The sequence below is a fragment of the Pinus tabuliformis genome, chromosome 8 (assembly GCF_031772625.1).
Source record: "Pinus tabuliformis cultivar Carrire ecotype Pingquan chromosome 8, CPIR1, whole genome shotgun sequence".
NCBI classification, from domain to species: domain Eukaryota; kingdom Viridiplantae; phylum Streptophyta; class Pinopsida; order Pinales; family Pinaceae; genus Pinus; species Pinus tabuliformis.
The window spans coordinates 1987234965-1987249529 of NC_142294.1; the positions used below are offsets into that span (position 1 = coordinate 1987234965).

At 38.4% G+C, this 14565-nt stretch overlaps 1 protein-coding gene across 1 annotated transcript; it reads left to right on the forward strand.

Moving 5' to 3' along the window:
- Positions 1-4670: 4670 nt before the first annotated feature.
- On the forward strand, positions 4671-6351 carry LOC149244409 (uncharacterized). Its single transcript, XM_089367996.1, has 2 exons — positions 4671-4976; positions 5708-6351. The coding sequence occupies exon 2, from the start codon at positions 5882-5884 to the stop codon at positions 6074-6076; it is 195 nt and encodes a 64-aa protein (XP_089224122.1). The 5' UTR covers positions 4671-4976; positions 5708-5881; the 3' UTR covers positions 6077-6351.
- Positions 6352-14565: the final 8214 nt, after the last annotated feature.

Below are 14565 nucleotides of genomic sequence, written 5' to 3' on the forward strand. Positions count from 1 at the left end.
CTTTCTAGCATATGAATTCCTAGATCTAGAATTTGGAAAATGATTGGGTCTAACATTTTCATTTCTATTAAACTTACTAGCTATGTAGTCAACAACCTTATTCCCAAAGTTATCACATGAGTAGCAATTATCATAAAAGAAATTTAGGTGCCTATCAATGAGGAGTCAATCTTTTGAATCTTTACTACCTTTCTTGTTGATACTTTGTTTTTCCTTGAGGATTATCCATGGATTTGATAGGGTCAATTTTTATTTTTTTTTTGTCTCGTTGTTTATTTTGTCAAAACCTCCTTTTTCATCATTGGGCTTTCCTTTTAGTGCATTTGCATAACTTAAAGGTGCTTCATTCCCTAAAGAATCATATATGTGTGTGGGTTACATAGTGGGAAAACCTATCATAACTTCGTTGTCAAAATAGGAGTGGGGACAACCATCACTCGAGTTATTTGCAAATGCAAGTTGAATTATCAATGTTATTTAAGGAAAACCATGCCACCTTGAATTACCCACTAGTGATCCATAGGGGCAAGATTTTACTCCTGCCAAATACCTCTAAATAGTTAACTTGTTTCCTTAGGTTGAAAGAAGATGTGCTCTTAACTAAGCAAAAACAATTTTAGAACATATTCTAGACCCATCCTCAAGAATCATACACATGTTATTTGTTAGAAAATCTAATAAAACACATTATAACATGTTAGAAAATCTAATAAAAGACATTATGTTCTCATAATATAGAACTTTCTATTTTGAATGAGCCACATAAAATTTTACTATTTTTTTAAAATAAAAATAACTTCCAAAATTATAACTATCAATAGAAGAGACTTAAATTAACCATTTAATAACGAATATCCAAAAAAAAAAATGCTAAACACTTCATCTCACGAGAACAATATGGATTCCTAAAAGATATACTTATTCATGATGCTCTTGCAAATACACAAGAAAGTTTTCATTCGATCCATACAAAAAATTTAGATTCGGCCCTCTTCCAAATTGATCTAAAGAAGGCATATGACTGCCTGGATTGGGGCTTTCTAAGATGTGTTCTTACCAAAATTGGCCTCAGTCCCAGATGTACAAACTGGATAATGGCATGTGTGGACAAGGTAAATTTTTCCATCCTGATTAATGGACACCCAACTAAATTCTTTTGAGCTGCTAGAGGACTGAGGCAAGGATGCTCACTATCCCCGCTATTATTCATCCTCACAATGAACTGCCTAAGCCTGCACATCAAAAGAGTAGTTATGGAGGAACAATTTAGGCCTCTGATGATAAGCAAAAATAACAGCGTATCACAGTCTATTTATAGATGGCATATTGATTTTGGGTATGCTCTACTGTTTCACGTGGCTATGTCTTTTTAATATCCTAAAGAAATTTACAATGGCTATAGGATTACAGATTAATGAAAGGAAATATGTAATCTATCATGGGAAATGCGACAGGGAAACCATTGACTACATTGCAGGATTATATCGTATCAAAGCAACTCCTATTCAGGAGGGAATGAAGTATCTCGGATACCACCTAAAACCTGCTTGCTACATTAGAGCGGATTGGCAATGGATCATTGATCGATACTATAAAAGGATATCTGGATGGGAGTGCAAATGTCTGTCGATGGGGGAGAGTCACTCTTGCCCAAGCAGTCTTAGCACAGCTAACTATATATTGGGCACACCTATTTCATATACCACCAAGTATTATTAAGGAGTTAAATAGCCTCACAGCAAATTTCATATGGGGAGACTGGGGAGACTATCATGAAAGGAAGAAACTGGCCAAGATTACTCTTCCAAAAGAATTGGGAGGTTGGGGATTATGGATCTTCGCAAATTTGGAGGAGCTTTATTGATGAAATCCTTATGGAGGGGCTTATTTGGGAAAGGCACCTAGAGCAATACCATACAAAAAAAGTACTTGGGAAATAAAGATTTCGATTTCTGGTACAGGAAAGGTACCATTGGCATCAAACAAGGCTCTGTGGTTTGGAGAAGTTTCTGGAAAATGCAAATTTTCTTCTTACAACACCTCACATGGAGATTTCAGAACGGAAATAGTATTTTAATTGTAGTGGATCCAATCCTTGGAGCTGGGGAGGAATGTTCTATACCTGAGAACATTAAAAATACTCTACATGGTGCAGGCATCTTCGTATGGGGCCAAGCCATTGCGGGCTGGCAAGGCCCTTTACCGATCTGGAAAGAAGCACACAGTATTGGCCTATATGGCCAAGTGGCCCTACAATGGAACAAGATCTTGTCAAACATAAAAAATATTGGTATTTGCCGTACGTAGCCCTGAGATTATCTCACATGGAAAGGTAAGATGAGGACTTATAGTATAAGTGTCATTGATACTTATCTATCCTTTTCAAGAATATCAACACTTCAAAAATTTCCCACAGCTTTTTGGAAAACAGGAATTCCAAGCAAAATCATAATCTTTTCTTGGCTAGTTTTTCGCAACAAAAACCTCATTTGGGAGAATCTACAGAAGAGACAGTGGCAAGGGCCCGGTATTTGCCGGTATTTTCTCTATCTGCAAAGATGAAGTTGAAAACAATGATCACATCTTCTTGCAATGCAAGCTCACCACTTAGGTATGGAAAAACTTGTCTAATTTTTTTGGTTTATGTTTTATACTGCATTCTTCCATTAAGGACTCACTGGAATGGTGGAGTGCATACAAGCCCTCTCTTTGAGACCCATCCCCTTAATCTGATTATGGACAATTTGGAAATGGAGGAACAAATTCTTGTTCAAGAATATGAGAGAGGATTTTTAGCAAGTAGTTCACAAAATTACAACAAATTACAACATCTTTCTTCCCCAACCTAAACAGCCAAGCAATAATTCCTGTGGGCACAATAATTCACTGCTAAAGTATCCATTGGGTTTTTTTGATGGCCCTACACAAAAAGGGGTATGTGCTTGTGGGGTTTGGATATCCATAAATGAACAACTCTTTTCTTCTCTGGAACAAAGCAAATGGCACCAACAACAAAGCAGAAGCAATGGCTCTCTTGGGCTTATTATGGTTCAACAATTTTTTAAACATCCTTGTCTTACATGTATATGGAGATTCCAAGATCATAATCGATCATGTATTAGGAAAGGCTCTCATAAACAACCCTTTTTTACTAGGATGGATGAAGAGAATCGAGATCTACTGGCAACTTCAAAATGGTTACTCAATCCAGCACATAGGTAGATCTCAAAACGAGCAAGCTGACAAACTATCAAAAAAAGGTTTGTCCCAAGAACTTGGTAAATGGCATATGGATATCTTCTGGGAGAACAACATCTATGTCATGGAGGACCTTCTTCTTCCAGGGATGTTGACTATCTTCTAGGCAATATTGAGGTCTGTCTTTTTGTTCTATTGATGGATAATCCACACAGTGTCCTTTGCATGGTGGGATTTTTTCTCCTTGGTAGATGGTGTTTTTCTTTATCAACAAGGTTATATTGTATTCTAAATCAGGCATACCACTGAGGGTTGTAACCTTTATTTCTGTTCTCCTATTTTGTACAGTCCCCCATACATAGCTTACTCAGAATAGATCATTCTGCCCTTTTCTTAATGAGGGTAGGTGGTACCTACATTTACAGCATGTTGTTTATAAATTGTCTATGACAAATTGGCTATTGTTTGCTGGAACAACTGCTATCTTTTGTAAATTTCTCTTGTGATATTAATATAAATTTTGCTTTCTTCGTACTTAAAAAAAGGATAAATTAAAATTTGAAAACTAGACACCGTCAAAGTTTTTCTCATAATTTTTTTGATAATCCCCACTCGTCCACAATGTTTAATAATATTTGACTCTAAAGCACTTAGAGCTTAGGGAAGCAATGCTAACGATGTAAAAAAAATTGAAAGATTGTTTTGTTGGTGCTCCACCACCGTTGTAATGTCTGACTCGTAGAAAATTAGAAAAATGAGAAGTTAAAGATTTTAAAACAGTGTTTAGTTGGTGCTCCATCATCGAGGTAACGTTTGACTTATAGAAAATATAGAAAAATAAAAAGTCAAAGATTGAAAACCAGACCTGAACATGATAATCGTGCCCACTGCCCTTATATTATATGTTTTAATAGAATGATAAGCATATAGAATTTTGACCTCTTTTTTTATTTGGGCTTATTCTATGCTACAGGTTCGCTAATTCAGCAGAGGAAACCATTAACTTATTCCTGGACATGTAGATCAAGCATAATATAATGGCTTAGAACATGACACGTTCATGGAGAAGAGAAATAACTAACCGATCAGTCAAAGAAGGAGGCTGTAATTGATATGGCAGGCTGGAATAGGAAAACATGTGAAGATCTAGAAGGTTGAAAATTTTGCCAGTTTGAAATTGATGGCATAGATTTGACATGAAACCCAACGCAGCCGGACCGAAAAAATCAAAGTCGCTGTGTTAAAACAAAACAATGCAGCGACAGCAGAACTAAAAAACAAAAAATAATGGAGAAAGTGTCGTCACCTGTGACAATATCATGGACTTTTGAAATTACAATGTACTGAAAGAGACAGAAATCGTTAATGGTGAGGATTCGATTAAATGAAAAATCAGGAATGGCGTGGATTCGAAGATCTTCTTGTTGGACAAGGACCAAAATAACTGGATGATAAGTTGCTTTCAACTTCTGCAATGAGAATGTGCGCCCACCTACCGCACTCCATATAGAGACCAGCAGCAGAGTCGGTGGGATGGTAAATATGTCCAATGGCAACCCAGTTTGTAATAAGTACTTTCAGTGAAGTGCGATTGGCTTCTTCTGCAAAACCCTAAGGTAGAAGTATACCCTAAGGGAGGAGTATACCAGCAGCAGAGTCGGTGGGATGGTTATGTGTTGATCGGCAACCGAGTTTGTAATAAGTATTTTCAGTGGAGTGCGATTGGCTTCTTCTGCAAAACCCTAATGGAGAAGCACACCTGCAGAGTCAATGGGAAGGTAAGCAGCAGTCTAACTATGAGAAGTTTTTTATTTTTTTGGAATTTAATATCATTTTTGGTAAGATACTGTTGTTTAAAATGAATTTTGAATGGGATTTGTCTAGGGAAGTGACAATTTTGCTTACATTTTTAGTTAGAATGTGTTTAATTTAATTCCAAAAATAGTGTATAAAATATTGAAGTTTGATAGCTGTAACTTGGATTTCCAAAAATTCCATTGAATTTTGTCAAAATTCTGTAGTAATTTCTATTGTTTTCGAAATTTCTCTCTTTAGACTACTGGATGACGCTAAATTTCCCTCTTTAGACTACTGGATTAAGCTCATAAGCTCACTGAAAAATTTAGAGTAACAGATTTCTGCACTAAATTTAAGATTCCAAAAATTCCCTCGATTTCACCGAAAATTAAGTGAACAAGTTGGGTTCTTCTGCAAAACCCTAAGGGAGAAGTATGAGGGAAGATTTTGCATTCATTCCAAACGTTTCAGGCGATTAGGGTGTTTTGGTTTAGTGTGCTTCCTGTATTATTCTTTGAAATAAGTGATGATGGCCTGTTTAACATTTCAAGATTTTCAGATGGTTTGTGTCCACGATTTTAGGGTTTGCAACAGATATGGATAACAAATAATGGTTTGTTTCTCCGTTTTTAGGTTTGGTAACGGATATGGAAAATGAATAATCATTTTTGAATGCATGGTTTCTTTTCTGTTTTTCTTTTGTGTGTGTCAGAGAATGCAGGATTCAAGAGAGCTCTGAATTGGGTGCAGTAACAATGTCTGTAAGAAAGCAAGGCAATCTGAAAGGAATGAATGAAGGAGAATTGACAAGAAGGGAATTCTTTTGAAGGTCAAAGCATTCCAGGCAGTGGATTGTGTTTTTTTTGGTGGAGGGGATTTTGAAGGTATGGGGAATCATTTGGAGAATCTGGTGTACAACCTGAAATCGAAGATAAAGGGATTGAAATTGAAGAAGCCTTACAGGAAGATGGACAAGAGTGACAGCATGCGAATCGAAGCTCGAAGCAAACGCGCACAGAAATTGATTGCCAAAACCCTAAAGGCAGCGGATCAGCCCGGCAAGAAAGACATTCCTGTCTGAAATTTTCTTATGCAAATGCTCCGTCCTGTCTGTACTGGAGGCTTGGGATCTTTCGATCTGGGTCGAATGATAGAATTATATATCTATATATATAGAGATATATATAGATATCTATTTTCATAAGTAGATTTTGCTTGGATGGCCAAAACTGGATGGCATTATGTGTAAAGAGTGGTTCAGGTTGTAATATCCAGAGAAGGAAATGATTCCCAACTTATTGTTCCTCATGGCCATTCAAGAAACCAGTTGCAATTAATCTATGTATCTTAATTTGACGTTAATGTTGTTTTTCAGATTTTCGGAAGTTTTCTTGAATGTGTTAAAACTTATCCTACAATCGGCTGTCATTTTCTTGATTCTTTCCACTGTCAAATCGTAATTAATGACAGTTTAAACCGGTAGAGTTTCATTTATGTACGATACTTTTGCCGAGTCTAACGAGATGAGATGACCTTTTCATGGTCACTTTTTTCATTTCTTTTTTCAATAAATTTTGCTGGGCGATATTTTAGGTTGTTTAAACGGTAAAGGTTAGGTTGTTTAAACCGCAAAGTCTAAGTGCCGGATAGGCTAGGCTTTTCAGACTGTTAGAATAAATTTAAAGTGTATTTTGAGAAATTGTTTTATAGATTTTAGTAAAATAAAATTGTAAAAAACAATATTTTAATTAATAATTTTTTTTAAATATTTAATAATTTATTAATATTAATAAAAAAATGAACATGCCAATATACATAGTAGATAGAGTATAGGTAGTTAGAGTTTATTCTTTTCAGTTAAATTGTTTGACGGCATAGAGTAGGTCTTGAAATTGTATTTTTGTTTGGTTAAGAATTAGTTTTCTTTAAAAACCGGAGAAATAATTAACAATTCAACCTACAAAAATAATTGTCATTTTTGTTGGGTTAAAAATTAGTTTTCATTAAAAACCAAGAGAAATAATTAATAATTCAACCTACAGAAATATTCGACCTGAGTAAAACTATACCCACTTAAAAATTACAAACACACAATTCTAAATGCTTTTTGATAACAATGATAAATAATGCTTTCCCATGGTTAAAAAAAATAAAAACAAATAAATAAGAAAACAAATAAATAAATAGAGCTCGTATAAAATAAATAAATAAATTTAAGTGGAGTATAAAGTCGAAAAAGGACCGATCGTAATATGACCAGATGATTGTCCTTTTTATTCCGGTTGGCATTGTTCGTTATTTTTAGAGGGCGTATATTTTGTTTGTTTGTTGGATATCAAATATAAATATCATTTTTAGAGGGCGTATATTTTGTTTGTTTGTTGGACATCAAATATAAATATCATTCTTAATGGTCTTTCACATGGGGATTCTATTTTTTAGAATTATGAATTTAAAATTTGAGAATGTGTTGTTGGTTGTGTGGTGAGTTGTGATGATAATCTTTTCTGTTATGGAGTGGACAATAAACTGAAACAATGATAAATGAGATGATAATGATGTATTTAAAAAGAATGGTTATAAATGAGTTTTCAAAGTGATAATAATAAATACATAAGTATAATTACTGTAATTGATTTGTATATATAAAAATTATTTTTTTTAATAAGGAGGGAAAGAAACAATTTCAGAAATACTATTAAATAGGAAGAAGGCACTCTACATTTAAAATGAGTTTGCATAAGAGAAGTTTAAACTAAGGGTTTTGAGAATGGTTAAAATGAGCTAATCAAATTTAAGGAACAATAATGAAGGCTCATTATTGAGATATATGTACATGTCTTAAGGTTGTAGGAATGATTTAGAGTCAATCACACGATATCTTACCACGTTTAAGAGTAGTCAAGACTCCCTTAACATGGTCATAGTAACTTATGGATGAGGAAGTTGGGTACTAGGTTTCTCTTGATGGTGTTGGACCTCCCAACATGTCAAGGGGATCTCCCCGGTAAGAAGTCCCAATAGTGGGTCGTAAAACAATGCCTTGACTTCGATGTCGCATAGAGGCAAGTAAGATAACTCTGTCAGTAGCAAGGGTGTGACCACCGCAGTGAGTCAAGGAAGGTGCATGGGAGGTTCCTAACACATGTGGTTGAGATGAGTGTGCCCCTTGGCAACCCATAAGTCTACTCAGCTCGGAAGGGAACACATGACCGAAGATGCATCACAAGCTGGAAAGAAGGTCAGTCTGGCAATCCAAAGTGATGGTTAAACCAACGGCACATCTACAATAAGATTCATATAATTGCATACAAAAGTGTTGATACACAACTACGTAAGTTAAACAACGTACATTTCTACAACAACCGGAAGAGTCCAACTACAATAACAACATATGCATGAAAACATGCTGACTCTTATTATATAAAGAAGTGTAAGTTCCAATCATACAATACATCCATGTAAACCTGCTAACCCGAATAGTGGAACGTTATAGCCACATCCGTCTGCTCCTCCAAAGAGATGAACCAGCTCCATTCAGTGGAGAAGCCAAGGTGCGTTACAATATTGCCCAAGCTCTTTCCAAGATAGTCTTATCAGAAGCTTGGTTGACCAAAAGCCTATACAATGAGTTATAAGGGACTATTTATAGCAAAGGGTAGGGTGACCCTTGACATTCCCCATTTTGACAGTTCATCTACCCTCATGACTCTTCATCTACTCTATGATTGTTACATCCAACTATTGACACTTGACTTACACTTGACATGATGTTACATTACAATGTACATATACCCATGTGAGACAACATGGCTTGAGCAATCCATGCAAGACATCATTGACAATCGGTCCGTTGAGGTGAGACCAACTCTTTGACATGCTTATGATGGTGAAGGTGGTGAGTTGATGCCAAGCTTAGTCATCCATGATGGTGTGCATGCACCCCATGATGAAATCTTACCGAAGCGAACTCTAGCCTCCATTGCAACCGGTGCATTAGTTCATCTCCTTCATCCAACTCATTTACTAACATGTCCATGGTCTTCTTGGATGAGGCTGAACCGACAACACACTGATGCATAGTATCCGTGTTGATCTTCAAGTGTGTGTTGGTTTTCATGCGCATCAACTTGTCGAAGTACATGTTTAGCTCCAGTTGGACTTGCTTCTTGTCTCTGCCTCTATGAGTGTGCTGAATGGGTTGGATCGCATGTGTGCACACAATGACATGAATTCCTTGCATGCAATTAACAACACTGCTCACCATGTCTACTTTGTGTCAGTTGCTGGGATAGATCTATAACTTGTATGGGCGCAATTTCATCTGTGAGTGCACGTTGTGCCGACTGTTGTTCCTGTTCCTGCTACAACTCTTTCGTCTACTGTGCAGCTTCACATTCTTCCTTGAGTTGCTGCTTCAGCACATGCAACTCCTTATTTGTTCCATTCTCTGTCTTCGCATGATCTTCATCTCCCGTCGTCACCTCATAGCCTAACTCTCCAAAGTTGTTTTCATCATCAGTGGATCTGCTTGAGCTTGCAACTTTGTTCCGCCTCTGTATTGTCAACAACCTTCCTCTTGCATTCATTGCATTCATTACGTTTGTTGCATTCGGTATGCTTCCTTGAGTTGTTGTTCGTAATGCTGCTCGTTGTGATGTTGCTGTTGTCATATCTTGATGTCCTTGTCTATGAACAACTTGATATCTTCGTGAGAAGGCAAGCTCATAGAAATTTGATCAACTGCATCTCCAGGTGTGCTCTGAATGGTGTCTCCGACTCTGCTCTCTTAGAAACTATTGTAATTGCACTGCTGAGAGGTAGATGAACACCTGAAATACTTGGAGACATGGAAACAATCATGGCAAGAAATCTGTCAGTCGAAAACCAAGACAAACTTGAGAACTAATTTGCAACATACTTGTGTGACTCATCATGAAGGTGCGCAATTTCGGCCAAGAGGTCGAGAGACTAACTGCCAAGACTACGCAAGGCATTGTTTGGGCTGGTAGGAGACTGACTGATTACTGGAACTGCACAATGCACAGTCCAATCTGGCTGCTGACTGCTGGAATTGTGGAATGAACAATCTCAACTAAAAATGGCTACATGCTCAGTGACTACATTCTGCAATTTTTTGGGCCAACAGTCACTGTCCCTCAGAAATGTGAAAAATAGTCCTGTAGGACAGTGCCTTGGTAGAAATGCGCATTTCCTGAGAGTAAGATAGAGCTTTCCCTCTCAGGATTGCGCAATGTTGTCTTGGTGAGGCTCTAGGTGAGGCAGAGTCCGGACCAAGGCTGCCTAGACTCGCTAACGGGCAACTGAAAGTGGATGTGAGTGTGAATTCATGGTGATACTGAGTGTAATCATAAGTGATTGATCATCCATGAAAACGGAAAATTACAAATTCAGAAAACAGAACAACATGCATGTGGGTGAGGTGAGTTGCCGAATCGGCGACCATTCGTGAAAAACAGTTTCATGCATGTGACAGCAGTGAGATAGCAATGAAAACTTAAACAGTGCTAGGAAAAGCTAGTATACATTAAATGACAGTAAGCGTTCAAAGAAATCAAGCAAAGAGTACTCACACAAGCGAAAACACAAAAGGTGATAGAAATGCAACACATGGCATGGAAAGCAGACTTCCCCAAAACAGCTAAGCGGCATGTGCCAATTGCTCTTAATGTGATGTGGGCTATCATATATGCAAGGTTGATGTGAGGAATGAGATCTGCAACATCTGTTTGATGCATTTTGATAACATCGAGGTTGTGACACGCATGCCACAAATCTAGGGAAAGTGAAACTTGGTGGGAGGTTTCTGAAATGATCCTTTCATGTAACCTACAACTGCTAAACATGTATCCCTGAAACAAGGGACTCCTTTGAATGCTGCCTTGGGAGAAGCAGCTGATGCATCCAAGTTAGTTTTGCTCGGTCTCGAAGGGAACAGTCAACTCAGGTGCACATGCAAGAGCCTACTTGACTACTAGGGAAAAATGCACATTTTGGGCTAGGAGTTGGGTTGGATACCCAGGAGATTTGCGCAATTTCTGGGCAGAGAAGTTGATTGCTGCCCAGATTTGCACAAATTCTAGGCTGAGCAGCCCTACTGGGGAAAATTACGCAATTTTCTCTGTGAGGGTTGATTGACATAATTGTGCAATTCTAGAACCGAGCACGCTGCGAGTCAGGATTGCGTAATTTTTGGAGGGAAGGCTGGTTGCCCTCCAGAATTGCGCAATTTCTTGGGGCAGCTTCTTAGACTGTAGTTGGACCAAGTCCGGGTGATTAGCCTATGAGGGGAGTGCATCAGGCTGTGATTGACAAGCTTCCTTTGTGCAAGAAAAACACTGAAGCTTGTGAACTTGAGGAAACAAGGAAAGATGCTATGAAGGTTGGAAGGAGGGCTCCAAAATGAAGCTAAGGCAAAATTTTGGAGGGTGGTTGTAGTCATACAACACTTGGTGACACACTGGTAGAACTACATCTCTTTGAATGGACCTTGTCCATGAAAAGCAAGTCTAACACCTCCAGAAGTATTGTTTAGTTCTCAGTTCGTCTTGGCTTCACACTAGCTTGATTGTAAGATGTTGGATCTGCAAATCTCTTGGTTGATTAACACACATTCTAGGCCAAGGCAACATAGTTGTTTCGATTGGGGTTGAGAGGTATATTGGTGCACAAGCAGTATAGTTGTCAGAGTTTTAGTTTCATCTCTGGTGTTGCTCCGCTTCCAGCAGACCTGGACAGTACCCCAACAGAGTCACATAGGAATAGAAGCATGGATCCGCTGCTAGCGAGCCTAGTCCATACCCTGGTGGAGTTACTTTTTCATCACCTCTCTACGTAGGAAGCCTTTCTCTTCCTTCGCCTTATTCATTTTTCAATTTTTTTGAACTTTTTTCACCTTTTTTTTTCAACTATGCATAACACTTATTCATTTTAGAGGCAGAAGAGGGATCCCGACTTATTGAGAGAAAAAGATATTGTTCCAACAGAGAAGTAGTTTTTTATATCTCTCATGTGCCTGTTTAGGTTTTCCCCCTCACCTTACACTACTTGACTGAGCTGACAAAACCAAAAACAACCGATTAGAGAAGGTAACACTAGTTAGCGTGCAAGCGTCATGTTTTCACCAAGGTTCAGTTCGAACAATACGTATTTTCCTTTGACGTATCATGGACAAAAAGTAACAAGTTCTTCATACAGAGGAAAGATGATAGATAACCAAGTAGTGATAGTTGTACAAGCCCTCTTGTACTTCACTAAGCTCGTTTCAAGAGTCATACATGGTTTCATGTGAAACTAACCTATGAACGAAACAGGCGAACTAACAAACAACAAACCAAAGCAAGAGTGAAAGAAAAGCATGTAAAAAAAAGCAAGAAGACATACAAACAAACAAAGGAAGTAAGTAAACAAGCATGCAAGAAAACAACTCAAAACAAAACACTACTCCTACTCTTAAGCTAATAGTGCATGGGTCATCTAATGTGAAGTGATACTTCCAATGCATCCACCAGTGGATTGGTTGACCCATGTTGGTGAAGGCATGGTTCACAAACAAGACAGTTGTGCGAACCAGCAAACAAGAAAGATGTAACAATGAAGACAAACACACTGCGAGCTTACAAGCAACCACAGAACAAAGATGAGTGAAAGTGCATGACATTCATTCTGTGGTGCTACCATGATGTTGTGCTACACTGCGTGCAGATGTTGAGTGTATGCATTCTCTTGACTGTGACATGCAAGAAAACGTGAGAACGATAGACCACTTGTGTTGTGCATGTGTGCTTGTTGTGTAAGATTCCTCCTATTAATGAGCGATGAGATCATGTAGTTCGAGTGGAGGAAGTGAGATCTGGGTGTTTGGTTGATCTTCTATGCAAAGCAGAGAGTGATGAGGATCCTTGAGTGTTTCAACAATTTCCTGACCAGAAGTTAAACCAATCTCACGACAGTGAGGGACTGACATAACCGTCAGCTCGAGCTGAAGTGCCTCGACAGTATGGTGGGTTTTGACTTCATTGATAGATAGATCACATTATACCAGTGTCTTGGACCGATTAAAAATTATTGAATCAACATCGTGATCAGATGAGGAAGTGAATAGATCATGACAACCAAGATCAGAAAATTCAATATGCTTGTCGGCATCCTCAGGATTTGATGAATAGGGCAGAGGGGTAGATGAGAAGCAAATATGTTCACCCTATGTGTTTCTAAGAAATATAAATGACGTATTGGATGGATTTTCCAACGAATATGTGTCCTCTCCACACTGTAATGACAGACTAACATCCAACATGTCCTGTGAATGATCGGAAGTAGAAGCGTCTGGAAATGATTTTTCACAAGGCAAATCAATAGTGGCAAAATCACAAGGGATGTCAAGATGAAGTGGATGAGGTGTGACTGGAAGGGAGTCATCCTTCACCACAAACTCTTCTTTAGATTCCCACACACACTCATCATGAATGATGGCACAGGTTGGCTGCATAACACCAACTCCGTCGACAACCTGATCCTCTTTCACAACAAGTGAGGAGTCCGGAATGGGATAACACAAGATAGTACAATCTGGAGGATCAACAGAACGCGAGGACGGAGGCTGAGGAAATGAGTCCATGTGATAACCAACAAGCTTGCAAGCCAAATCTGCGCGAATCTCAAAAGAAGGTGGGGTGGGAGGATGTGACAGTTCACTAGAGATGTGTGCATGATCTCCCACATCACTCTGTGGTGGTGGAGCAGTTTGATGAGGTGAAGACGGATAGTCATTTGTGATAGCAACTGTGCTTGTCTTTGATTGCATAGCTCCATCACCGAAGTGTGCTGAGCGGGGTTCGAATACGTGAAAAAGATACTCAAATCTTCCTTCATGCAAATTCCCAATAAATATCATCTTCTGGGAATCGGTATGCAAGATTACAAAAGCGTGTGTGAAACTGTTCAACGGATTCATCGAGTGCTTTCCATAATTTCAGAATTTCTTTGTTGAGTGCTTGATAGTTAAAGTGATTGAAAGCATGATCTATCTCTGCGACCAGATGATCAAGAGAATGAATAGATTTTTCGGGCAGTGTGGCACACCAGTTCATTGGGTGTGCTCGAAGTGTGTAGATGAACAATGCGCAGCTAATGTATTCTTCAAAGAATCCATGTCTTTCGCATGAGCCTACAACACTGTCTGTGTGCCTTACCAAGGCTACGTAGCCTCCACCATCAAATGTTTTATGAGACAAGTTATTCTAGAGTCTTTTCAGGATGATGAAATTGTTCCCATAAGACATACATTCCGAAAGAGCAACTTGGTAGTGAGTCATGATGGATGTGTAGAGATTAAAAACAGATGTGAGGACTCAACTTGTCATTTGTCCCTCCTTCTAGTGCCAAAATGTCGATGGTGCTAGACCCACAAACATGTCAAGGGATCTCCCTGATAAGAAGTCCCAATTAGACCTCAAACCATTTGGTGTAGGGGTCCCAATAGTGGGCCGTAAAGAAATGCCTTGACTGCGATGTCGCACAGAGGCAAGTAAGATAACTCTATCAGTA

Bases quoted from the DNA above. Each gene is read 5' to 3' on its own strand.
- LOC149244409 (XM_089367996.1), top strand. From the start codon at position 5,882: ATGGGGAATCATTTGGAGAATCTGGTGTACAACCTGAAATCGAAGATA.